Source organism: Oryx dammah, unplaced genomic scaffold (genome assembly GCF_014754425.2).
Source record: "Oryx dammah isolate SB20612 unplaced genomic scaffold, SCBI_Odam_1.1 HiC_scaffold_19, whole genome shotgun sequence".
Classification (NCBI taxonomy): domain Eukaryota; kingdom Metazoa; phylum Chordata; class Mammalia; order Artiodactyla; family Bovidae; genus Oryx; species Oryx dammah.
The window spans coordinates 15,163,766-15,189,596 of NW_024070203.1; the positions used below are offsets into that span (position 1 = coordinate 15,163,766).

General features: G+C 56.8%; 1 protein-coding gene across 1 annotated transcript in view; it reads left to right on the plus strand.

The window, feature by feature from the left end:
- The first annotated feature begins 12,202 nt into the window (after nt 1–12,202).
- The window catches only part of LOC120879044 (maestro heat-like repeat family member 5), a 59,624-nt gene continuing 45,995 nt past the window's right edge, over nt 12,203–25,831 (plus strand). Inside the window, 6 exon segments of the mRNA XM_040262076.1 lie at nt 12,203–12,282; nt 17,303–17,484; nt 18,672–18,817; nt 19,656–19,784; nt 22,070–22,229; nt 23,735–23,787. Coding sequence (XP_040118010.1) covers nt 12,203–12,282; nt 17,303–17,484; nt 18,672–18,817; nt 19,656–19,784; nt 22,070–22,229; nt 23,735–23,787 — 750 coding nt within the window.

Here is a 25,831-nt window from a genome sequence, read left to right on the forward strand (position 1 = left end):
CAGCAGGGCGAGCACAGAGGGGCCAGAGCTGGCCTTGTGTCAACAGATGGAGGGAGGGGGGAGCCCTGCCTGGGCAACAGGGATCTGGGACCCAGGGGGCCGACCAGCTTGACCATCTTCACTGGGGAGAAGGATCCAGTTGGAAGCTGGGCCGGTGCTGTGTCCGTGGGACACTGCCCTCCCCCCTCACTCCAGGAGCACATTTCAGGAGAAATGGGGACGTGTCTGATCACTGACTCACACATGGATTCCCAGGAGGCGAGGGTCTGGTGAAATCCAGGGGCCTGCTCTCAGATATCACCTGTGTTGCACCCATGAGGCCCATCCATCCATGGCCCCAGGCAGCAGCCCAAGCCACCACTCCAAGCCCACACCTTCTGTGAGATGCTAGGAGAGACCCTTCCCCCCGCCCCCTTCCTTCCTTCAGCAAAGTGCTTAGCTCTGGGGGTCCTGAACTCAACAATGCAACCATGGGCCCTCCCTGGGTATAGATAAGCCTCTGGGGACACAGGACCAACTGGGCAGCCTCCTTGGAGACAAGGCAAGACTCAGAGGGGAGGGCCAGGGAGGAGGCAATGGATGAACCCATACAAGGCTCTGACCGTGAGTTCTCAGGTCCTCCCCCCGCACCCCTGTGAGGGGCGACAGCACTCAGAATGTTTTCCTGGTGAGAAGGCAAACACAGAGACCCGCCCTGAACTGATGGCCGTAGGTGCACTCCACCGTGCCACACCCTCCTGCTAGGAGCCCCTGGACGATGACTCTCCTCCCCTTGTAAGTACCCTGGGGCATCTACTGTGTGCCAGGCTCTGCCACAGCTGTGTACAACACACACTTGGCTTCTCCCAGGCCAGGGACAGGAGCCAGCAGACCTGGGTCAGAGGTCCTTCCCTCACCTGGGAGAGCCTGGTCTGGCTTCTGGATTCCCTGAGCCTCAGTTTCCCCATCTGAAGAATGGAAACAGTCGAGCTTGTTCTGCCGTCCTTGTGGATGAGAAGGTCATGAACCTTTGTGAACCTCTTTGTCAGTGGGAAGTGCGTTCCTAGCTCAGCACCAAAGTGGTTGCTTCCAGAGCCACAGCCCCAGGTAGGAGAGGCCATGGACCGACTCTGAGCAGGGTGTGAGGCCAGAGGGGCTGGCTCAGGGCCCACTGCACTCAGCACCTTGGACAGGTCCGAGGCAGCGCTGCAGGAGCCTCAGGTTCCGATGGGCAGCATGGTGGTGCCCCCACCCAGGCAGCCTGTCCTGTCCACCGGGACGCCTCCTCCCTGGAGGCCTCCAGGGTGAGTGGCCGGAGGCACAGAACTGCAGTGGTGCCCACACCACTGGCCCGGGCTCACACTTAGTACCAACAGGCGGGTGGGCTGCGGGCAGAGGCTTTGGGGTTTGCTATGTGCCAGGGGTGAGGAGAGTTGTGGAGAAGAGGGGAGGGCCCCGGGGGGGCAGGAGAGGACTGACCACCCCGACTGGCATTTAGCCAGGCGGGTCTGGGGGTTACGGAGCAGACAGGTGAGGGGTAAGGGCCGCCACGCAGACCACAGGGCAGCCAGGGCAACAGTCCAGGCAGAGGCTGCGGCTCAGCAGAGAGAAGCGCTTGTCTACATGTGTCTTGAGGGCGGAGCCCACGGGCTCTGCCAATGGAGGGGCTGGTGGGGGAAGGGAAGGGGAGCAAAGGGGAGGCACGCGGTTTCTGGCCTGAACCACTGGAGGAGAGGAAGGCCCATGTGCTGAGAGGAGCAACTTGGGGCTAGGGGCTCAAGAGTCTAATTTTGGACCGGCGACGCCTTCAGACAGGGGAGGAGGCGCAGAGCAGAGTTAGCTAGAGTCTGGGCTTGAGGTAGGGGGGCTCCAGGCTGAAGACAGACAGACCAACTCCTGGGAGATGATGGCATTTAAAGCCTGGTGGTCCGGTAGTTAGGACCCATGCTCTCACTGCCGCGGAACTGGACGTGATCGCGCGAATAGAGAGGGAAGAAGCCTGAGAAGCCGGCCTGGGCAGGTCAGGGAGAGGAGGTGGAGCGGCAGTGATGCGAGAGGAGAAGGGGAGCCTGGGGCTCTGGGAGTGAGCGGGGAGGGGGTCCTGAGACCCGAGCTGCCCCTTCGAATACACTGCATGTAAGTCTCTCAGTCGTGTCCGACTCTGTGCCACCCCGTGAACCGTCGCCCGCCAGGCTCCTCTGTCCATAGGATTCTCCAGGCAAGAATACTGGAGTGGGTTGCCATGCGCTCCTCCAGGGGATCTCCACAATCCAGTGATCAAACCCACGTTTCCTATGTCTCCGGCATTGGCAGGTGCGTTCTTTACCACTAGCACCACTTGGGAAGCCCCTGAGCTGCCGATGGGTCATGTCAAAGGGCACCTGAGAACTGACCTCAGGTTCAGCAGCATGGAGGTCACCCCTGACCCTGACCAGAGCTGCTGTGGCCAAGCCCGGGAAGGGGGGACTGGGTCCACTGTATTCCAGAGCAAACGGGAGGGAAAGACCGGGAGGTAGCATGTATAAATAACCTTTTCCAGGATTTTTGCTAAAAATGGGGAGCAGAGAAATAGGGCGGTAGCTACAAGGGAAGTGGGGTCAGGAGACAGGATGTGTAGCTGCGTGCTTTTATGTCGGTGAGAAAGATCTCGTAAAGAGAAAATGTCAGGATGCAGGAGAGGAGGCTGGAGAGGTGCTGGAGTGACGGCCGCGGGCAGGAGGCCAGGCTGGGCCTTGGCTGGGAGGGGGTGCTTCATGCAGGGGGCAGGCGGGGGAGCACGGGGCCCGCGGGCCCAGGTGCAGGTGGGCGGCCGCCGTGCCCAGAGCCTGTGGGGGTCCTCTTTCTCCGTGAGAGCAGGAGCAAGGCCAGCAGCTGAGTGTGCAGAGGGAGAGGAGGGTAGGCGCTGGGAGCGGGGGTGCGAGGCGGTTGCTGGGAGAGAGGTGGGGCTGGACGGGAGGAGGGATGCCGTGGAACCCTGGCTCGGAGCCCCCCCGCTGCAGCCAGGAATGTAATGGGAGCATCAGCCTGGTTGAGTTGATCCCCAGCTCCACTCAAGCTCAGCTGTGCGGGTGCCCGCAAGGAGTAGGCAGAGAGCTGGGGCGGGGGGGGTGCCATCAAATGAGAGAGGGCCCAGGGCAGGAGGGTGTGGTGCGGGTGTGATGATCACTGCAGAGCTGGATGGGGGCGTGAGGGGGGGACAGGGCGGGGAGGAGGCAGGAACCGGCTGCAAACAGTGGACTACGGTTCTGCCCACAGAGTGCTAGAGTCCTGGTCCCCAGATCGGGGTCAGCACCGGGCTACAGTTTAGATGCTGGCAAGGCACGACCACCGCATGGGTGGCTGAGGGACACGTTTCTTAGAGAGGCATCTGGGGGACTGAGGGGCCAGGAGAAGGGAGAGATCGCCCATGCCATGGCAGCAGAGGTGGAGAGAGGATCAGCATCCAGGCCCCAAAATCCACAGGGTGGGGGAAGCTAAGAGCCCTCCCCATGTGGGCAGTGGGTGTGTACCTCCTTTAGTTATTGCCGACCACGTGGCATGTGGGGTCTAGTTCCCTGACCAGGGATAGAACGCACACCCCCTGCATTGGGAGCACAGACTCTTAGCCACTGGTCCACCAGGGAAGTCCAAGAGTTTGTACTTCTGAGGACCTGGGACTCGCCCTGGGCTTTTAGGGAGGTGGGGGAGGGGGCCGGAGAATGAACTGCAAGGGCTTCAAGGAGTGAGGAGGACCCTGGCCCACGTCCCAGCTCAGGGTCCATGGGCTGCAGGACAACAGGAAGGAGAACTGTCAGAGGATGAGGTGCTCGCCCCACCCTGCCCTGCCCTGCCCTGCCCTGCCCTGCTGTGTGACCCTGGGGAAAGCCCCCAGGAAGAGGTAGGGTACCCTGCCCTGCCCTGCTGTGTGACCCTGGGGAAACCACCCCCCAGGAAGAGGTGGGGTGCCCTGCCCTGCCCTGCTGTGTGACCCTGGGGAAACCACCCCCCAGGAAGAGGTGGGGTGCCCTGCCCTGCTGTGTGACCCTGGGGAAACCTCCCCCAGGAAGAGGTGGGGTGCCCTGCCCTCCCCTGCTGTGTGACCCTGGGGAAAGCTCCCCAGGAAGAGGTGGGGGCGCTGCCTTCTCTCCCACGTTCTCAGAGCCCGGCTGCCATGAGCACGCCCTTCTCCTCTATCCCGACCCCCTCCGCGTGTCTCACCTGGAGTGGCTACAGGACATGGGGGCAGACCTGCCGGGCTGGGGTCTCCGGAACAGGGGGAAGCCATGTCAGCAGCCTGGGGTCAGGCTTGTTTACCTGGCTGCCCAGGAGACTGGGGGAGGGGCCTTCTGGGGAGGAGAGAACCTCGCATTTAAAGTGACCCCACCCGGGAGTGCCCTGGGGCTCGGGGGAGGGTCAGCAGGCGCAGGGGCCTCTCCCCTGACCCCCCACGCCTCACCTGGCCCTTCTCAGGAGCCCTGGGGAACCCCACCCTGGCGCTTGGAGACCTCCGTCCTCACCCCAGTGACCCGCCCGGGCTAATCCCTCCCTGCTGGCTCTGAACCTTGGAGCCCGGCAAGGGTCTGGACAGCCTCCAGCTCTCCTCTGGAAGCCCTGGGGAGTGTGTTTTAGATCCACTAACAAAACGACGGGGGGCCGCACAGGACATAGAATCCCCCTGTGTTCCTCAAGCTGGCGAGAGAGGAGTGCACGGCTCCCTCCTGTTTACTCCCGTGTGAGCCCACAGCCCAGCTCCTGACCCACGACGGCCAGGTGCTCTGGGCACAGGCTCCTGGGGACAGTTTCCTCCATCAGGGAGCCCTGGGTCCCGAGTGCCAGTGGCGGCCCTGAGAAGCGGCGACCCAGAGCCCAGGTGGCACTAGTGGTAAAGAGGTAGAGTGGTAAAGGGTCCTCCTGCCAATGGAGGGGACACGGGCTGGATCCCTCGGTGGGGAAGAGCCCCTGGAGTAGGAACTGGCAACCTGCTCCAGTGTTCTTGCCTGGGACATCCCATGAACAGGGGAGCCTGGCGGGCTATAGTCCAGGAGGTCACAGAGTCTAGCACAGCTGAGCACACACACAGAGCCCTGCCTGGCATTCCCCGCCTCCCACCCACCGGTGCGTCTGGAGCCCCTGGCCAGGAAGGCGCGGCCTGGGACGTGGGCAGGAGCACGGCCAGCCCTTGTGCCTCAAAGGCAGCTGAGGGATGCCTGTGTCTCACGGACCGGCCTGCTTCCCAAGGTCCTATGCTGCAGCCACACGGGCCACCAGATGCCAGCTGTCAGGGCAGACGTCGCACCAGCTCAGCCCAGCCCGGTGACCCTGCGGGCTTGCTATCTGCATGGTGGGGACAACACAGGAGAAAAACCAAATGCTGACATTCTACAAATAGTCACTGAACACTGCAGACAAGACAGGCCTGTTAATAGCCACTCAAGCCCTGCGTAATAGGGTAACCGCCAAACCGTGGTGACAGAGAGCAACTTCAATAAGGTGGTGCCGTCCAACCGTCCAGGCCCACCTGCAGCCATCCAACCCATCCAGGGCCCCAGGGCAGGCCAGGCTCCTTCCAGCTGTGGCTCCGCCCCTTGAGGCGTGGTCTTATCCACTGTCGTTCCCATCTCCTCAACCAGGAAGAGGAGGGTGGAGGACCCTCTCGGGCCAGCAGTTTCCCTGGTAGCTCAGCTGGAAAAGATCCCTCCTTCAACGCAAGAGACCCTGGTTTGATTCCTGGGTCAGGAAGATCCCCTGGAGAAAGGATAGGCTACCCACTCCCACTCTAGTAGCCTCGAGCTTTCCCTAGTAGCTCAGATGGTAAAGAATCTGCCTGCAGTGCAGGAGACCTGGGTTCGATACCTGGGTTGGGAAGATCCCATGGAGGAGGGCATGGCAACCCACTCGAGTATTCTTGCCCGGAGAAACCCATATACAGAGGAACCTGGCGTTCTGCAGGCAGAACCTGGCCATGTGATCGCAAACAGTCGGATACGACTAAGCGACTAAGCACAGAAATTGTACACTTCACTTATCAAGTGCCCGAGAGAGAATTAAGTCACCTGGTTGCTCTTGGGTGCAAGGGAGCCTGGGGAATGTAGTCGCAGCTGGGCAGCCGGGTGCTCAGTGTTCAAAGGGACAGCTGCTGGCCGGCCTGCCTCCGTGTTTAGGACAGACCCAGCGCACAGTAGTCCGGGCTCCCCCTGAAGCACGTTGTACTGTTTCCTAGTGCTGCTGTGACAATCACCACAACGTCAGTGGTTTAAGACAGCATCACAGGGATGCTACCCCCACGGCTCCCAGGAGAACCGGCCCCTCCCTCTCCCTGCTCCTGGGGGCTGGCAGCATCCCTTGGCACCTACCCTCCCAACCCCCACCCCTGCCCCTGTGGGCACATGGCCTGCTCCTGTTCTGTCTATGATAAAACTCCCCCTACCCCTCTCCATAATGATGCATGTGGCTGCTTTAAGGGACCACCCAGATAATCCGGATAATCTCCCCATCGGAGGATACTTAACTTAATCACAGCCACAAAGCCCTTTTTTTTGCCATATAAGGTAACAATTACAGGTTCCAAGGATTGGAACATAGCTCTCTTTGGAAGGCCATTATTCAGCCTAGCTCCAGGCCCTAAGGAACAGGGCCTGTTCCTGAGCCCCAGCGGCTCCTGGAGATGACCACTTAACCTGAATCACCCTGAATCACCCAGGGCTGGGAACTGAGGGGGTTGGCATGGAGGGGGGCAGAAAGAAGCAGCCTGCATAGCAGGGCAGGAGCTGGGCTGCTGGGCCCTGGGTCAGGCTCCCAGGACAGGAAGATCCCAGCGCATGGGAGTGGGGCAGACCCATAGTTCCCCAGCCCCCACCTCAGGGAGCTCACAGCCTAACTGCACAGAGGGTCAAGGTCAAGTCCATGAAACAGACACCAGTTGGGATGAGGATGAGAGAGGAAACTCTCAGGGACCCGTGGGGTGGCAGGGGCAGGGGTAACCCCCAGAGACCATCCCATGGTCAAGGGCAGCCTCTTGGAGAAATGACACACTGAGAGTCAAGACGGATGTCACATGGAGGGAGGGGAGGAGGGTCTGAGGACGGGCCCCTGCAGACACCCTGGGGCAGCAATGAGCACAGTACCCCGGAGCTGAGAAGCTGCCCAGAGGGGCCAGGCAGCTGCTGAACAGTGAGTCGAGGGAGGGGCACCGAGGGACAGTGGGGGCCTTCTGCAGCCTGGGGTCCCCACCCAAGCGTTTCTGCCTCCTCCATCTCCACAGTCACCCCCTTCTCAGCAGCTCGGTGCCGCCCCTCCCCTGCCGCAGGTCCCCCCACTGCACAGAGGGAAGGGCAGAGTGAGGGGGCCAGGCTGAGCGTGGCGTGGGCACAGGCTGCTGGCTGTGGGCAGGGCACCCGTCGAGGAGGAGGGACGGGCAGGCCCCCACAGCCCAGGCTCCCCACATAATCCCCTCCTGATGCTACACCGCCTCTTGGTTATTTTTAAAATCTCATTTTCAGAAAGTGGAGAAGAAAACCTCTTTCTTTGGCCTTTTTCCCCCTTTTTTTTTCTGTGAAAGATTAGGAGAGGGGTGTGGAGGGAAGAGGGAGCCTGGAAGAGCGGGAGGCACCTCTGGCAGCATGCCCACTTGGGGGCCAGGGCCTCTGCTGACTGCCCCCCAACCCCGGTGGCCCCGGAGACACGAGGCGGGACCCCTCCTTGGGCAGCCAGGTCTCAGCTGCTGCCTTCGCCCCATGGGCGCATTGTCGGAGCCGACTTTACACTGGAGCACAGCAGGGTGGGGGCTCCGGGTGTCCACCCTCATGGGGTGCAGGGCCTGTGGGGAGAGAGGGCAACAGAGATCCGCCCCTGGGCTGGGAGGCTGGGGAGGGGCAGGAACTGCCTGGAGCAGGGCCGGGTGGAGGGCAGGGAGGGTTCTAGAGGCGAGGACTGCACGCATGGGCAGAGCCCGGTGAGCCTGGGTGGCTGGCAGAACATGGGCTGACCTCAGGGGCCAGGGAGCCCAAGGGCCCGTCAGGCAGGCAGCCTCACTGATGTCCCACAGGACACTCCGCAGGGGAGGACCTCCCTGAGCCAGGAAGGCCTGGAGCCCAGGACTGGACTCCCAGCTCTGCTCCTGAGGCTGGGCCGGCTGTCTGCCAGCCTGCTAAGTCACTCCCAGTTCTAATCCTATGGACTGAAACCCACCAGGCTCCTCTGTCCATGGGATTCTCCAGGCAAGGAGACTGGAGCGGGTTGCCATTTCCTCCTCCAGGGGATCTTCCCAACCCAGGGATCAAACCCACATCTCCTGCACTGCAGGTGGATTCTTTGCCCCTGAGTCGCCTGGGGAGCCCTGAGCCTGCTATGCAGTGGCTTAAACACCTCGGGAGGGTGTTAGGCGGTCTGATGGAGCCACTGTGCTCCTGGGAACCCATCCTCAGGGGCGAGAATTTGTCTGCTGGTCACCTCCCATCAGAACCCCAGCCGGCACCACCCCACCTCCCAGAACTCAAGGGTTCCTGTTGAACCAACCTCTGCAGGGAGAATACATGCTCTGGGAGCCCAGAGAAGTCAGGAGTGTGTCTCAGAGGAGGTGACTTGGGCTGGGGTCCCCAAGGGCAAATAGGAAAGTGCGGGATTTCCTTTAGGAAAGCAGGGGTGTGAAGGGGAGGAAGTGACATCAGATGAAGACCAGATTCGTGTGTGTGAGGATATGGCTGCAGGTTCAGGGATGGGCCGTGCAGGGGGAGAGACCGGGCTCAGCTCTTGATGCAGTGGGGATTTACAGCCAAGGAGCAGGGTGGAGGGGGTGGGGGCAGTCAGTGGATGGAAAATAACTAGCAGGAGGTATCAGGAGTAGGGAGAGTCTAGCTAGATCCACCTACCAGGGTTCTCAGTGGAAGCAGGCCAGGTGCTCAAACTTCACCTGGGAGAGAGCAGAGGATGAGGACCCTGAACAGAGGCAGGGGGCGCGGGGCAGGGGACAAGGAGCCGGGGGGGTTGTTCTTGCTAGAACTGCAGTTTATGAGGAAGAGCAAGGATGGGCCCAGGAGAAGTTTCCGGAGCCTGGCTAAAGTTTGGTCTAGCAAATACTCTTTGTCAAGGGCATTCCAGGAGGAAGGCATTGCAGAGCCTCAGAGGGCTGGCCTGGCTGTGGCTGGGAACTGAGGGGGTTGGCATGGAGGGGGGCAGAAAGAAGCAGCCTGGGAAGCAGGGCAGGGGCTGGGCTGCCGGGCCCTGGGTCAGGCCCATCCTCTCTGGGGCAGTAGCAGCAGCCTCCTCCCCTAAGGGTCCAGGCTGGAGCCCGTGAGCTGGAGTGTGCCAGGGGCCTGGGCGGTGGGATGCTGAGGCCCTCTACCCCTGACTTGCCATCTGCGCTCAGAAGGGCTGTGGCCCCAGAAGAGCCCATCTCCGCGGGAACGCCCCGCCGGCCCGCCCCTGGGGTCCCCTGCTCGAGTCCTGCCTGGGCCTGCAGCGCCATCTGCCGGCGGGACGGAAAGGCGCGAGCGGAACTGGCCCAAGGTCCCTGGGGTCGAACGTGTATAACCCTAACACTAACCCTAATCCTAACCCTGCTGCGTCGCTAAGAGTCGGACACGACTGAGCGACTTCACTTTCACTTTCACTAACCTTGCAGAGGCGGGTGCGCGATGGTCCACAGGCCTCTGCTCACCCTGGAGTGAGCTGTGAGGGCCTGGTTTTGAACCTGGCTTCAGCGTTGGCTGCTGTGTGACCTCCAGCCAGTTCCTGACCCTCTCTGAGCATCATCTCGATCGCAGGGAGGTGAGCACACCCAGCCTCCAGATTACTATGAAAAGTGGCCTTGAGGCTGGGAGCACACACGCGGCAGAGGTGGCCCCCCTGGCGCTGAAGGTGCTCCCCAGTTCCTGAGAGGTTCATGGGGAAAGCAGGCGGGCGGCATGACCCAGCCGAAGACCTGCAGCCCTGACAGCTCACCGTTTTCAAACGTGGTGAAGGGTAGCACGAGATGGACAAGGATCAGACCCCAGGTCTCAGTGTCCCCTGGAGCTGGCACCTGTCCCCACAGGAGGCTCATCCACTCCCACCCTAACATCCAGCCCCCCTTGGACCCTGCAGGAACAGGAGTGCCCCCCCCCACAAGCAGCTCATCCATTGTCCATCTGGGGCTTGCTGGAAAGTTCTTCTGTGGAAAACCTGCCTCCCTGTAATCCAGGTACATTCCAAGAGCCCAGAAGGCCCATGGGGAAGTTCTGGGGCCAGGACTCAGGAACCGACCCCCCACCCCGGCTCATCCCCTTGGGGGCCAGCCTCTCTCTATACCCTGCTTTCTCCTCCCTCCTGCCTGGAGCCCTAAGGAGGGGTGGGCAGCTATAGAGAACCCCAACCCGATGCTTCCCTCATGGCCCCAATTCCAAATTCCTAAGGGGAGGAACTGGTTGGCCCACCTTGCCAGCCTGGTCAATGTCCAAAATGGCTCACCAAAAAAGAAAGAAACCAAAGGCCCTGACTTGCACCATTGCCCACAACCGTGGTGTAAAGTCTCCCACCATGGCTGGTCCGCTGCCGCCCCGTGATGGATGGCATACAGAGTCTGGCAGAGATGCGTAATACTGCCCCATATACAGACAGACAGATAACCTCTAGGACACAGGTGAGAATAAAATGTATGCAACAAGCAAGGAGTGATGAGCTTGGAGCACTTATTACCTCTGTTTTCATTAGCGTCCCTTCCATTGTAGGCTTCTATGGCAGTATTTAACAAGTAACCCTCAACATTCCTGAGCATTTAAGCACTAATCACACAAGTCTGTAGGCCACCAGACAGAGTGGCTATAGGGAGCCACTGAGAAGAGTCACTGTCGACACCTATTCTGGGAGCTTTGTGGGATCCAGTCTCCCAGGGACCCTCCGTCGTGATTCATGGACCCAGTTTTCAACAGTCCCTTTCACAGTGCTGGAGGATGGGAGAGGGCGAACCAGGCTACGAACAAGACTGCCCCACATGCCCCCATCAGAGTGAGCTGAGCCAAAGGCTTGGGGGAAACCCCATCCCCCAGCTGCCTGGATGAGCAGGACCCTGCCCGCTCCTCACTCTCAGCCTCAAGCTCCTCGTCATACAGGGAACATATCCAGGAGCCCCATCTCATGGGACATCCTGAAATTAAGCTGCAGCTAGCCCTAGTGCAACTGCTCACCGAGTCAGACAGCCATGCTGTGTTCGGCACCCGTCTCTTACCAAGCCCCTTTCAGGGAAAAGTGATTTAAGTCTCAGAACTAGCTGGGGAGGGGGCATCATCAGCCCCTATTTCTAAAGAGGTCACAGCCTCGGAAAGGCCACCTGCCTAGCAGAGCCAGAGTGGTGGGGCTGACCCTCGGAGCAGCTGCAACGACCCGAAGGCCTTGGTGGTAGGCAGTTGCTATCTGTTGACTCTGGCTTCCTGCATGTAGCCAGGGTCCCACACGTGTGTGTCTCCAGGACACGGGCTGCGGGCACAGCACAGCTGCAAGGACTCCTCGAGATCAGGGCCGGCTGGGCTTGGGGGGACAACCACCAGCAGGTCCAGACACCAACCGTCCGCTGCCTGGGGCCTCCTTGCCCCTCCATACAGGAGGACCCTGGGGCCTCTGGCAGCAGACTCTGCTGACAAGGGTCGCTGTTGGGAGCCCTGGTCTGTCTTCAGGACCCAGCTCCCCTGTAGCCATGCAATTGGACCAGGGGACCACAAGCAGGCAGCCGGCCGCAGACCCGCCCAGAGGGCTTCCACTGGGAGGCCATTCAGTCCCAGCTCTGCCTGCTTCCTGCACGGAGCACACAGTAAGTTATCCGTCGCTGTGGAACAAACAACCGCAGACTCGGGGACTTAAGACTCCACGCGTTTACTGCCTTGCAGCCGCTTGGGTCGGGAATCCAGGCGGGCTTTAGCTGGGCCTCCTGCCTCGGGGGTGTCTCCAGGGTGCAGCACGGTGTCAGCCGGATCCACAGGTGTCCGGAAGGAGACAACTAAGAACCAGAGGTGGAGGGGCACACTGAGGGCATAGGTGTACACACACGTGCATGCACACACACACACACACACACACACACACACACGGGCTGTGCCCAGGACACAGTGTTCGATTCCACAGCCTGTCTTTGGCAAGGTGCTGTAGGTGCTGCAAGCATTGTGACCTCAGGGGTGAGGTCAGGGCTGGCTGGGGTGGGGGAGGGGGAGCCCAGAGATAGAGCTGCTCAGCTGGGCATGAGGAGAGAGTGGGCAGCACCTCCAGACTGCACCCCAACATGGACGCGCAGCATTCAGAAAAGCCACACAGCCATGCCAACACAGACAGGACCTCCTCAGCCAGGTCCCAGAACTCCAGGTCAGCCCAGCACCGGGAAGGGGCCCCCGGCAGGGCAGGGCAGCAAGGGGTGGACCCCCAGCGCCTGGGCCCAGGAACGGAGGAGGGGTCCTGCAGCGTGCTGGCAGCCACCTGGAGAGGGAGTTGGGGGTGGACGCCCCCCTGGCAGCCCTCAACGCGGTGGACAGGAGGCTGGGGGCGGCAGGGCAGGGCAGGGCAATGGGGTGCAGGGAGAGAGGGGGGCTCGAGTTCCAGCACGGCCTTTGCCATTACACTGCCTGTGGCTGCCGATGCTTGTGGGCACCAGCGGTGTGAGATGGAGTGGACGGATGGACAGACAGTGGGCACGCTGTCCCTCTGCTGCCCGGAACCTCAACCTCGTTGAGAGGGCGCAGCAGCCTGTTTCCTAACAGACTTGAGGGATATGCACAAAGGGAAGGTCCTCTGTGGCCTTTGGTCTGGGGTCCCCCGCGCCCCGGGTGGGCGCAAGGGCAGCTCCGTCTCCTGAGTCCAGCAGCAGGTCGGAAGCTGGCGGGCAGCCTCCCTCTCCGGGTCCCCAGGCCCACGGTGTGCTGCGTGGGGACTGGGGCACGTCGGCTCTCCAGGCTGTCCCTGTGGGGCTTCCCAGGTGAGGTTCTCGCCTGTGCTTCTGTGGTCGTGTCTGTCCCCGAGGGAGCCCCCCGACCCGCCTCGGAACACAGCTCTTCTGCACCGTCGCTTCTGCCCGCATGCTCAGGCCGGTCTCCCCTCTGCCACATCCCGCCTCACGTCCAGGCCGAGAAAGCGCTCCCCCTGCAGCTGTCTGCTACCTGCGTTCCTATTCTCCTGTCTTTTAAATACACTCAAACCTGGTCGCCGCGGGACTGGGAGGCAGGTTTGGGGTGAGACACAGATCTCGCTTATGGCTGTGGTCAACCCTGACCGACCAAGCCCCCTCCAGGGTGCAGGAGGGGTCAGGCTCAGTGTGAAAGGCTGAGCCCTCCAGGAGCAGCATGTGGGTGGCTGGTTTTCTGAAAGGCCATAGGAAGGAGGGGGCTTCCCAGGTGGCTCTGGTGGGTAAAGAACCCACCTGCCAATGGAGGAGACTTAAGAGATTCAGGTTCGATCCCTGCGTCAGGAAGATCTCCTGGAGGAGGGCATGGCAAACCACTCCAGTGTTCTTGCCTGGAGAATCCCATGGACAGAGGAGCCTGGAGGGCTGCAGTCAACAGGGTCACAGTGAGTCAGACATGACTGAGAGATCGAGTACACACATAGGAAGGGGGGCCTTCCAGGAGGGGCTGTGTATGTACTGAGCCCCAGTGGTCACATCCCTGGGATGCAAACTTTGGAGTCAGAGCCAGTCTGAACAGACGCTGTCCTGCAGAGGCTGGGTCCTGGGATGGGTCGCTGAGCCTCTCTGTGTCTCAGCCCCTCGTGGGGTTGGTGTGAGGACACGGCAGACAGGATCAAGCTCCTGACACAAGCCCATCCTCGTTGGCAGCGGTGGGGGTGCTGGTGAGGTGGGTGGTGGGGCAAAGTACAGCCCGGGAGAATCCCCTGCTGACCACACAGTCACTGGTCCCCAGAGAGGCAGATGGTGGGGAGGGGCAGAGGGAACTCAGGCTGGACATGGCCAGGGAAGGGGAAGGTCCCCACGCTCCAGGCAGGAAGGCCAGCTGGGAGGGGAGCTGGAGGAAGCAGCTCCAGGTAGACGGGAGGACGCCCGCTGTCCAAGGCTGACCTTGGCTCCTCCCAGGAGCACACCCCCAGCAGCATCCTCGCAGTCGGTCAGTCACTGGGCCTTCGCCCAGGGCCTTCCCTGGGACATGCGGGGGACCCAGAGACAGGCAGCACACCTCCAGGGGGACTAGGAAGGAAAAGGCCCAGGGGTTGGTCAGTGGAGCCGCCAGGGTTCCTGTGAGTTCAGGGGGCGCCAAGGAGGGCCATCAGTCATCAGGGAGCCGGAGGACACACCCCCTACTCTAGGATGCGCTGACCATGGCGAGCAGGCTGAAGGCGACTTCACGTGGCCCCCACGGGGTCAAGGAGGACGGGGAGGGGGAGGACACATGCTCTGCGCAGACAGGAGAGCGGAGGCCCAAGGTCAGCCAGAAGGGCTCAGGCAGCTGACCCAGTGCAGAAGCTGCAGAGGACAGACCGCTAGGATCCCAGTGAGCTGGAAGGGCTGGACCCAGAAGAGCCTGGCGGGGCTGATGGCTGCTCTGGACACATCACTCTACCGTTCTTTCCACAAACATTTGCTGAGTCCCTGCGAGGAGTACGAGGCCTGGTTCCAGGTGTTGGGGACACAGCTGGAAATGAGACATGAAGAGCCCTGTCTCCTGGCTTGCATTCCGGTGGGGGAGACAGCAATAAACACTAGACAGGGCCCAGAGGATTATACAGGGCTATAAGGTGGAAAGGGCCGTGGGAGGAAATTGGCGGGTTAGGGAGTGGAGGGTGCGGGGTGAGGGCCAGATTTTAAAGAAGCTCATCGAGAAAAATGCAACTGAGCAAAGAAGTGAAGGGGGGGTGAGGGGCTGAGCCGAGCAGCGCTCTGGAGGGAGGGTTTCGCCAAAAAGGAACAGCCAGTGCAAAGGTCCTGAGGTAGAAGTGTGCCTGGTGGGTTCAGAAGTAGTGGGAGCCCTCTGCACCTGGGGTGGGTGGAGTGAGCAAGAAAAAGCCAGAAAAAGGGACTTCCCTGGTGCTCCAGAAGTTAAGACTCCGAGCTTCCACTGCACGGGGCATAGGCTCGATCCCTGGTTGAGGAAATAAGATCCTGAATGCCCCCAAAGATCCTGCATGCCATGGGGCATGGCCAAAAAGTAAAACGTAAATAAATATTTAGGGAAAAAGAAATAGAAGGAAATGAGATGGGGAATCATTTTTGTTCTTATTTCTTTTGTTCTTGGTTTGTGTTTTTTTAGCTATGTTGTTGTTCAGTAGCTAAAGTATTTCTTTCTTATTTAAATGCAGTAAAATTCACCCTTGTTAGTGTCCAGTTCTACAAATTTTTACTTTTCAATTAATTTAATCTTCTGGGGGCCATACTGCACGGCATGTGGGATCTTAGTTCCCTGACCAGGGATCAAACCTGCACCCCCTGCAGTGGAAGCTCCAAATCCCAACTGCTGGACAGCCAGGGAAGTCCCAGTTCTAGATTGGAACTCATCCAGTGGTGTATCCATTACCACACACAAGCTATGAAACAGTTCCATCTCCCCCTGCAAATTCCCCGTGCCCCTTTTCGTAATCAATCCTCCAGCAACCCCGCTATCCCCAGAAACCACTCATCTGTTTTCTGTCTGTATAGCTTCACCTTTTCAGAATGTCACAAAAATGGGACAAGGCAGCACGTCGCTTTGGGGGTCTGTTTTTTTCACACAGCGTAAGGCATGTAAACCTCCTCCATGTGGCCTCCTTCGTCAGTCACTCCTCTCGTTACTGCTGAGTAGTATTTCTGTGGGTACTGAAATAAAATGCAGTTTTTCTGTGCATTCACCAGTCAAAGGACATTTGGATTTTTTCTGTTTGGGGTTATTATAAAGCCAAGGTAAACATCTGTGTACAGATTTTTGTGTGACGTTGTCATTTCACTTTGGTAAATCCCTAGGAGTAGAACAGCTGAGTTGGATGGTAAATGTAGGTTTTACTTTCTAAGAAAGTACCAAACTACCCTCCATGCCGGCTGTACCATTTTGCATTTCCGCGGGCAATGACGGAAACTCTAGTTACTCTGCCTTCTCACCAGCACTTGGTATTTTCTGGTTTTTCTTTTCTCCATTCTAGTAGATGCGTATTGATATCCCACTGTGGTTTTAATTTGTTTCTCCCGTGGGGAATGGTGTGGAGCAGTTTTTATGGGCTTATTTGCCATCTGCTTTTCTCCTTTAGTGGAATGTCATTTGAATCTTTTTACCTGTATTTTCTTAGGTTGTTTGTGTTTTGTTCGTAAGGAATTTATATATTTCAGGCAGAGTCTTTTATCACGTATGTGATTTGAAAATTATTCCTCCAAGTCCAAAGCTTATCTTTTCATTTGTTGTAGCTGTCTTCCAAGAAGCAGAAATTCTTCATTTTGGTGAACTTATTTACCAATTTTTTATTTTATGGATGGTACCTTTGGTGTCGCATACGGGACTGCTTTGTGCAACTCAGGATCACAGAGATTTGCTCCTACATGTTCTTCTAGAAGTTTTAGAATTGTAGGTTTTACTTTAAGTCTGTGATCAGTTTTGAGTTAATTAATGTTTGTAGTGAGATATAAATTGGGGTTTACTTTTCACATGTGTTTATCCAGTTATTGCAGCAGCATTTATTGAATAAACCATCCTTTCTTAATTTAATTACTTTTGCACCTTTACCATAATACACGTGGGTCTTTTTCTAGACTCTATAGTTTGCTCCATTTGTTTATATTTCTGTGCTTTCATCAATACTGCACTGCGTTGATTACTATAACTTTATAATAAACCTCCAAATCAGCAGTATCAGTGCCCCAATTCTTCTCTCAAAATTGTTTGGCTATCTTCATTCCTTTACTTTTCCATATAAATTTTAGAAATAATTTGTTGGCTATTACCAAAAAAAAAAAAAATGCTTCTGGGATTTTGATGAAAATTGCATTGAATATTTAGATAAATTTAGAGAAAATAGACAACAATATTGAGTCTTCAATCTGTGAACATGGCATGTCGCTCCATTTATTAAAGTCTTTATTTCTTTCAACAGTATTTTATATTTTACAGTATGTAGATCTTACAATTATTTGATAATTTATACCTAAATATCTCATGATTTTTAGTGCTATTGTTTATAGTACCTTTTTATTTTAATTCCCAGTTCATTGCTGATACATAGAAACATGACTGATTTTTGTATGCTGACTTTATATTTGCCAATTTGCCGAATTCACTTTTTAGTTCTGGTAGGGTGTTTTTTAGATTCTTTGGAATTTTCTATTTAGATAATACTATCCTCTTGGCCTCGACAGCACCTCCCTCCGCAAACACACGGGGCCATTCAAATGCATACACCCAAGACCTCTTTTCCCTTTCAGAATCTCCTCCCACATCTCTGAATTCACAGAGAACCAGTCCTACATGACGGGACCTCAGAATTCTGCCCATGGGGACAGACAGAGGCACCCCACCACCATTCTGCTCTGCAAGTCACAGAGCAGCCAGGCCGCCCTGATGCCCAAGGAGCACAGGACATTCATCGAGGAAGCCTACAACGCAGGTGACCCCCGGCCCCGGACTCGGTCCCAGCAGACCCCATCAGTCCCTCCACCTGAGGAAGTCCTGGGGACGAGGGCTAGAGCAAGCCCACCCTCCAGGACCTGGGGGTGTCTAGAGGCGTGGATCTGGGGCAGCTTTCAGCAGGGCCTCCCACGCATCCTCTCTGGCCTCTTCACACCTCCTGAGACACCATCGGAAGCCCAAAATGCTCTCTCTCAGCCCTTCCCTCCACCCTCCTCCAACACCTTTCACACCCTGGAGCCTCAGCTCACACCTGGCCCTCTCACTGGAATGCTTTTCCCTCCTTCAAAGGATGACCTGCCTTCATCCTTATAGGCAAAGCTAAAATGCCACCCTCTCTGGGAAGCCAGTCCTGACTGCCTCTCTGTCTTAGGATTTATCACCCCTCCACTCTCTGTGTGCCCAGGGCCTTTTAGACAACTTCCCCACAGAACTCAAGTCCGCTGATACGGGGTAGGGCTCTCCTGGGCCGGAGGCTCCATCAGAACAGAGCCGGGCCCTGACTCCCCTTGGAGCCGCACACACAGTCTTACAATAAATGAACACCACTGAATGTTGGGTGACTGGGTGGAGGATGAAGGGGTGAGGAAAGAACAGATGGCGGGATGGAGGGATGAATGCTTAATTTATCAACAGATAAATTAAGGGTGGGTGGATGGGTAGATGAATTTTTAAATGGGTGAATAGTAAGTAGATGGATGGATAGATGGATTTAGGAATGGAAGGTTGGATGGACCGAAGGTGGATAGATGGATAAATTTATTAATGGATGGACTGATGAGTGAGCATAAGGATGAGCAGGCAGGTGGGTGGACCGGTGGATTGATGGACAGAAAGACATGGGTAAATGTATGGGTGGATGGACAGATCGACGGACACATGGATGATAGATGAATGGGTAAATGGATGTGTGAAAAGAGTGAACCAGTGAACGAATCGAGTACCGCACGAGCGAGCAAGAATGCGTTCCCTGCTTGCTTTCTTGCTTCCGATCTTCCCTTGAACTTCAGAAGGACGGGCAGGGCAGAGCGGTTAGGAGCCCCAGGATCTCCCAGTGTGTCCCCAGCCCCGCCCCTCCCCGCCCGCCCCAGCCCCGCCCAGCCGCGCCCTCCCTGCGGGTGCACCGTGGCCCCCACGGCGCAACCACCCGCACGTTTTCTGCCTCAGCCATCTGCTTCAAGCTGCTCCGGGACCTCAGTGGTTCAGACTCCCTCCACCTGAGGTACATCATCAAGAAAATCAAGAGCATGGCGCACGGGGCCCCCAACCTGGTGCTAGAAACCATCCACGACTACTTTGTAAACAACCAGCAGGTGGGATCTGTTCGGGCTCTTCAGGCCGGTCGTGGGGAAGGGAGGGCAGGGCTAGACCCAAAGCAGGTTCAGACCTTGGTTCCTCCAGACAGCAGAGCCATGATTTGGGGCAAGTCAGTCTCCCCATTGGAGAAGGCAATGGCACCCCACTCCAGTACTCTTGCCTGGAAAATCCCATGGAAGGAGCAGCCTGGTGGGCTGCAGTCCATGGGGTTGCCAAGAGTCGGACACGACTGAGCGACTTCACTTTCACCTGGAGAATCTCAGGGACAGGGGAGCCTGGTGGGCTGCCGTCTATGGGGTCGCACAGAGTCGGACAGGGCCGAAGTGACTTAGCAGCAGCAGTCTCCCCATGTGTCCAGCGAGCCAGCAGCGGGTGGGTGGAAAGTAGACCAACATGTGTGGACCATCCTGTGAACAGTCTCTCGATAAACTGTCATGATTCTCAGAGATGAGAACGCTGAAACTTAGAGGAGGGAAGTGATTTGCCTGAAGTCACAGGGGAGGCATGGTTGGTTGGATGACTAGGGGAAAGCTCTATCTGGATTTTTTAATGAATGGATGGATAAAAGCATGGATGGATGAACTGGTAGAATGCTCTTCAGACCCCCTGGCAGTTCCCTGAGGATGGGGACAAGTGTTTACTCATCTGTCTCTGCAGAACCTAGCTCAGGGCTGTTCACAAAGGTGTTGCTGCAGGGACGGCCAAGTGCGTCCACTATGCAATCTCCTCGCTGGCCTCTTTATGCACCGCCCCCCCACTGCTGCTCCCATGGCGACTCCCCACTTAATCAGACCCAACTCATCCCTGAGCCCGTGTCCGCCCTGCCGCCCGCAGATCTCCACCCGGCACAAGTTCCGGCTCTTCCACGTCCTAGGGGCAGTCATTGGAGCCAGTGAGTCCCTGGAGGAGACCTGGGAGAAGTCCATCATGCAGCTGGCCCTGGAGAACATGACCAAGTCCACGGTGAGTCTCCCCCCACCACCCACCCCCAGCAAATAGGCCATTCCACAAAGGCTTCCGGGGTGCAGGCAGCTGCTCCAGGGACCCAAAGAATGCTGGGAATGCCCAGCCTTGTGGCTGACCAAGCGATTCTGCCCATTTTCTCATTTTCTTACCACCAGCCCCTTCAGAGGGACAGCCTCATGCACCCACTTTACAGCAGAGAAAGGTGAGTCTCAGAGAGTTCTTGGCTGGTCTGTGCATCCCACCCATTGCCCAGGCAGCACCTCAGCCCTTGGCTGCCTGCCTCTGGGTCCCCCCCTATTGAAGACCACAGGTTTGGACCTGGACTGCACATCCCCCAGCAGGGGGGGACAGGCGCTTCTCTGGGTGCACAAACTGGTCCAGGACTCACAGGGAGAGCAAGTGCCTCCTGGCGCCTCCATCCTGCACGACGCCTAGCTCGTGCCTGGCTCTGGGTCCATTTTAGCCTCTGTGCTGGGCGGTCCTGCATCCTTTCAGTCCAGCTGCTTGGGTCTTTTGCTTCTGGAAGACGCTCCCCTGATTTCCCAGGACATCGTCCCCTGTGTTGCTCTGTACTAGGCTTCACCTGACTCTCAGACCCAGAGATCTCCATAGTTCCTCATACTCTCATCCCACCTCTCTTTTTCCATCTCTCTGTCCTTCGTTCTCCTCTCTGAGGAGCCATCATCTTCCAAATCTTTGACTGCATTTTCTATGCATATCCGTGAGCCTTTAACTTTCAAGAGATCTTGGTCTTTGTCCTCAGAAAGTTCCCATTTCATCCTGTTAATAGCTTCACAGATGCAGTGTCTTCTCTTATCTCTCAGGATATTAAAGGGACTGTTTTGCTTCAAGTTTTCTCTCTCTGTTTGGCCTCTATTTCCTCTGAGTAGCTTTTCTGTGGGTTTCATCAGGTTTGTGGTTTGGGCTATGGTTTTGGTCCCTCCCACATCTGTGGCCTTCTCTGTGTGGCCATCTTGCCTGTGCTTAGGAGCTGCTGAGGTGCTCTGGGCACACAGGTGGGTGATGAGGTTGGGGGTCCACCGCAGAGTTACGAGGTGAGCCCTCTACTGTCCACGTGTCCCCTGTCCCCACATCAGCACCTCAGTGACATTCCTCTCGGGCCATCCAGATCCCCCAGGGAAGCCCTGATCTGGGGCGCAGCCCCGTGCAGCAGAGTGGAGAACCTGACCCAGGAAGTGTCTGTCCTCCATACTTGCAGGCCTGGCCTCCCCACCCAGAGACCCTCAGCCTGGCCTCCAGAGACCCTGCGGGTGTGCAGGGTGGGAAAGGGATCTGGGCACTTGACTACTTCGCACACACTCCGCCCTCTCCCCAGCCTCCCCAGCTGTAAGCATCTGGGAGACACACCCCCCAGGATTTCTACCAGATCACCTGTGGTGTCGGTGGAGGCCGGTTCTCAGCTTGCCCTACCGCCAGCTTAGCACTCAGCCCAGTTACCTCAACCAGAGGGGTGGGCTATCGCCCTCGGTAAAAATCTCCTAAATGTAGAGTACTTGAGGTCTTTTCCTGAAAGAGCAAAATCAGATTCAACCCACCATCTTAACAAGCCCTCATAGTCACCCTTTCAACAAATCATAAATGATATGACGATTTCACATGATGACTCAGACAGCACTGAGAAAAGCCCTGGGTGTGGCAACACAGCACCGAATCGTCTGAGGCTGCCCCTCGAGTAGTGCGTGGTGGGCCTGGCTGGGGTACAGGGAGGGCAAGGGGGCTGGCCAGCTGGTCCTCTGCCCCCGAGACGCTGACACTGACTCCTCAGGCCAGAGATCTCAGAACAGAAGCAGGGACTCTGTTTCTGAATCCCTGGTGGTTAAGACTCCAAGGCTGTGATGTTGTCCTAAGCTCCCAGGAGTTCCGGAAAGAGGTGACATCGAGTAGAGCCTTCAGGATGCGTGTCCAGAGTGTAGGTTTTGGAGCGAGCTTTCAAAATGGACTAGCGTTTGGATAGACAGGGCAAGTGGGCAGTGTTCCAGGCGGGAGACACAGCATATGTGCAAAGGCTCAGCAGCAGGGACAATGACGATGGGTTTCTGGACCAGGAAAAGGCCCAGAGATGTGGACATTCACGTGTGATCCTGAGCCCTGGGGATAAGCCTCACCTTCACCCGCCCGCTCTGTGTATCGTGCTTCCTCAGCCGGTTTTCCATCCAAAACCTGGGTTGACAGTAGCTGTCTTGCCCACCAAACCAGACCCCGTGTGTGAGATGTCAAGGCTCCATCTGACCACCCACTCTTCCTTTCTGTCCCCTGCCCAGGAGCTGGAGGAGGCCTACCAGGACGCAGCCAGCAACGTGCTGGTGGCCATCTGCAGGCACTCGTGGCAGGTGGTGGCCCAGTACCTGGAGACCGAGGTCCTGTCGGGCGTCTTCCCGCACCGCAGTCTCTTCTACGTGATGGGCATCATGACCTCTGACGGTATGTCCTGCCCTCGGGGCCTGGGCCCGGCCATCCTCTGTCCACAGGCTAGCAGGGGGCGGGGCAGGCCGTGAAGAGAGCAGGAGGGGGCTGGCAGGGCTGCTGACCCGCGGGACACACTCGGGACCGAGCATCAGCTGCACAAAGGGGAAGCCAGCCAGACGGCCACAGGCTGCGGCCCGGACACCCCCACAGCCCATCTGTGCTGCCCGTCCTGACGAGGCCGCGCTCCTACCCTCGGCATTTCAGCCGCCCGCCTGGACACAACCAGGGCGGAGTGAGGAGGCTCCAGGAGGAAGGCCTGAACTGCCGTGTGGTCCGTGGTCCTCTCCGTTGGTTCCCAGCAGACAGCCAGGCCAAGCTCACAGAGACTGTGTGACAGGCCTGGGCACCCAGCTGCACGTCGCAGGCCCAGGAGGCCCATATCTCTGTGCCTCCTCCGTGGCTGCTGCCTCTGAGCCACTGGAAGGGCCACCTTGGATAGTGGGGGGGTCTCTGAGGACCCCTGGGGAAGGCTCATGGGGGGAGGTCTTACCAGGATGAGGCTCAGCTAACACTCTGAGTTCCTGTCGTGTGCCCAGCTCTGCCATCGGGAGCTCACAGCCTCGCCAGGGAGGCAAACTCCACCTCTCATCAGCCCCTCATTCATTCATTCACAAGCATGAGCTGAACTCACTGCTGCCCAGCTGGGGAGGTACTTCTGCCCTGGTGGCCATCAGGGAGGACTTCCCAGAGGAGGCAGCCAACTCTGAGCCATGCCTTGCATGCCATGAGTCGGGGTTTGAGGAGGAAATGGTGTGAGTACACCTCGGGGCCTTAGGGAGGAGCTAGTCAGCAGCCTCAGTGAGGGTGGGGGCGGGGGGTTGAGGTCAGGGGGAGAAATGGGTGTGGCGGGTCTGCTGTCTCCAGGGCGACCTAGAGAGGAGGCCTCAGAGGCTGCGCTTGGGAAGAAGGCTGGGAGGAGGCAGGCCTCAGCTTGGCTCTGCTTGCCAAGCCACCTTCCCTGGAGCTGACAGGCTGGGTGGAGGTCCCTCTGTGCCTCGGGTCACCTCTGAGACTCCCCCAGAGCAATCCCCGATGTGGCCCCTCTTTCTGAGGTTGGGTTTCCAAAGCTCCATAAAGGCTTTCCAGCTCCCGAGTGTGCCCCTCTCTGGGCCTTGTTTTCCCACCGTTGAGGAGATCCAAGAACATCCCAAGGGGCCATGCCCAGCAGGAACCCTCTATACCACTGTCAGTGAGCCTGAGGCCCAGAGAGGGAAGTTGACCCACCTGAGGTCACACAGCATGGACGGCAGGACCACGACTCCAGCCCAGCGCTCTGGACCCCCAAGTCGAGCTCACCATCCTCGGAGCTCACCTCCCCCAGGGAGCCGGACAAACACAGGACAATGTAGTCCTGATTCAGTCATGACCAAGGGATGGGGGACATGGAGCCCAAGACCCAGCCCTGGCCGTGGACACAGGACCTGGCCTCCGGTGACCACCACCTCCACTCTCTCCCTCAGAGAATCTCTTCAAGGAGAGAGAGAAGGCTGGCTGGGAAGAGCAGTTGGCCAAGGTAGGGAGGGAGCCCAGCCACGGGGGCCTTCTGCGGGGATGATGGGGGGCGAGGGTGGGCACCCGCTCAGCCCTGGATGGGGGCTCAGGACGGGAGGCGGAGGGCAGGCAAGGCTGGTACCAAGGAGCAGCAGGGTCCCTGGGAGTCAGGATGTGAACCTGTCTCTAGACACCTGGCATAGAGCAAGTGTCCAACGCACACAAGGCCCTTCCCGCCCGTCCTGGGGTCTGGGTCCATGGCTGAGGGGCCCAGGGAGGATGTGGAGGCCAGACGGGAGAGCAGAGGGGCAAGGAGGAGGGCAGTGGGACTGAAGTTGTCACAATGAGGACGGGTGTCACGCTGCTCCCGCTCCAACCACACACCACATGGCCAGGAGAAGGGACGCCGGGCCCTGGCAGGCCTGGATTCAAGTCCAGATTCAGCCAGCCACAGCTGTGTGTCCTGGGTGACCTACTTTGCCTCTCTGTACCTTATTTCCTCCTCTATCAAATGGGGGTGAAAGTACCACCTCCAATGCTTGCTGTGAAATGACAGGAAATAACCTACACAATGTCTGGCACTGTGCGTGGCAGACAGGAAGCCCTCACTCACATCGTTAGTTATTATTATCATATAGTAGCAGCAGAATGGTTGTAATTAAATAGCATTTAGTGGAAATAACACCGCCAGCAGCAGCAATACAGGTAATTAATAGAAAAATAAGACAGAAAATCACTAAGTACATAGAAGACTTCAACAACATAATTAACCAAATTGATCTAATTGATGTTCTTTTCAAATATAAATGGAACATTCACCAAGACAGATCGTTTACTGGGCCATATATCAGGTTTCAATAAATTTAAAAGGACTGAAATCAAACGGAGTACATTCTCTGCCCAGAACATCAATTAGAGATCAATACCAAAAATATATCTGGAGAAATTCCAAATATTTGGAAATTAGACAACACTCTTTTAAATAACCCACAAGCCATAGAAGAGATCACAAGGAAAATTAGAAAATATTTTGAAATGAATGGTAAAGAAAGCACAATATGAAAATTTGAAAATTTGTGGGGCTCAACAAAAAACAATGCTTCGAAGAAAATTATATTTGTAATGCCCATATTAGAAAATGATAAAATCTACTCTCTAAACTCCATTTTAAGGAGCCATCCCCCAAAATGCAAATTAAGCCCAAAGTAGAAGAAAGAAAATAATAAAAAGTAGAGGAAAAATCAAAATTTTTTAAATCGACAATAGAGAGTGAATAAAATCAAAAGTGGGTTTTTCAAAAATATTAATAAAATGATAAGCTCTTTGATAAGCTGATCAAGAAAATAAAAAATATTCATTATCAGTAAAGATGGAATATCACTGAACAACCTTTAAACATGGAAGAGTAATAAAATATGATTCCAATAAATTAGGCAATTTAGATTGAATAAACAAATTCCCTAGAAAACACAAACCACAAAACTGACAAGAAAAAGAGGATCTGAGTAGCCCTGGATAAAAGAAACTGGAGTCATATTTTCTAAACCTTCCCACAGGCTTCACTGGTTAATTCTATCACAAGCTAAAAGTGTCAGTCTCTCAGTCATGTCTGACTCTTTGGAACCCCACGGACAGTAGCCTGCCGGCTCCTCTGTCCACAGGATTCTCCAGGCAAGAATACTGAAGTGGGTTGCCATTCCCTTCTCCAAAGCATCTTCCCAACTCAGGGATTCAACCTGAGTCTCCTGCTTTGCTGACAGATTCTCTACCGTCCGAGTCACCAGGAAAGCCCATCACAAGTTAATGCAGAAATAATACCAATTCTGTCCAAATTCTCTCAGAAAATAGAGGAAGAAGGAACACTCTGGAAACCATCTGAAGAGGCCAGCACAACTCCAACACCAAAGCCGGAAGAAGACATTACAAGAAAACTACAGACCAATATCTTTTATGAGGATGAACTCAAAAATATTTAGCAAATGATTAGCAAGAAAAACCTGCCCTTTTGTCCACCCGCCTGGAATCTCTCGCATCCCAGAGACCTTGTCAATAGGTATGATTCTCAA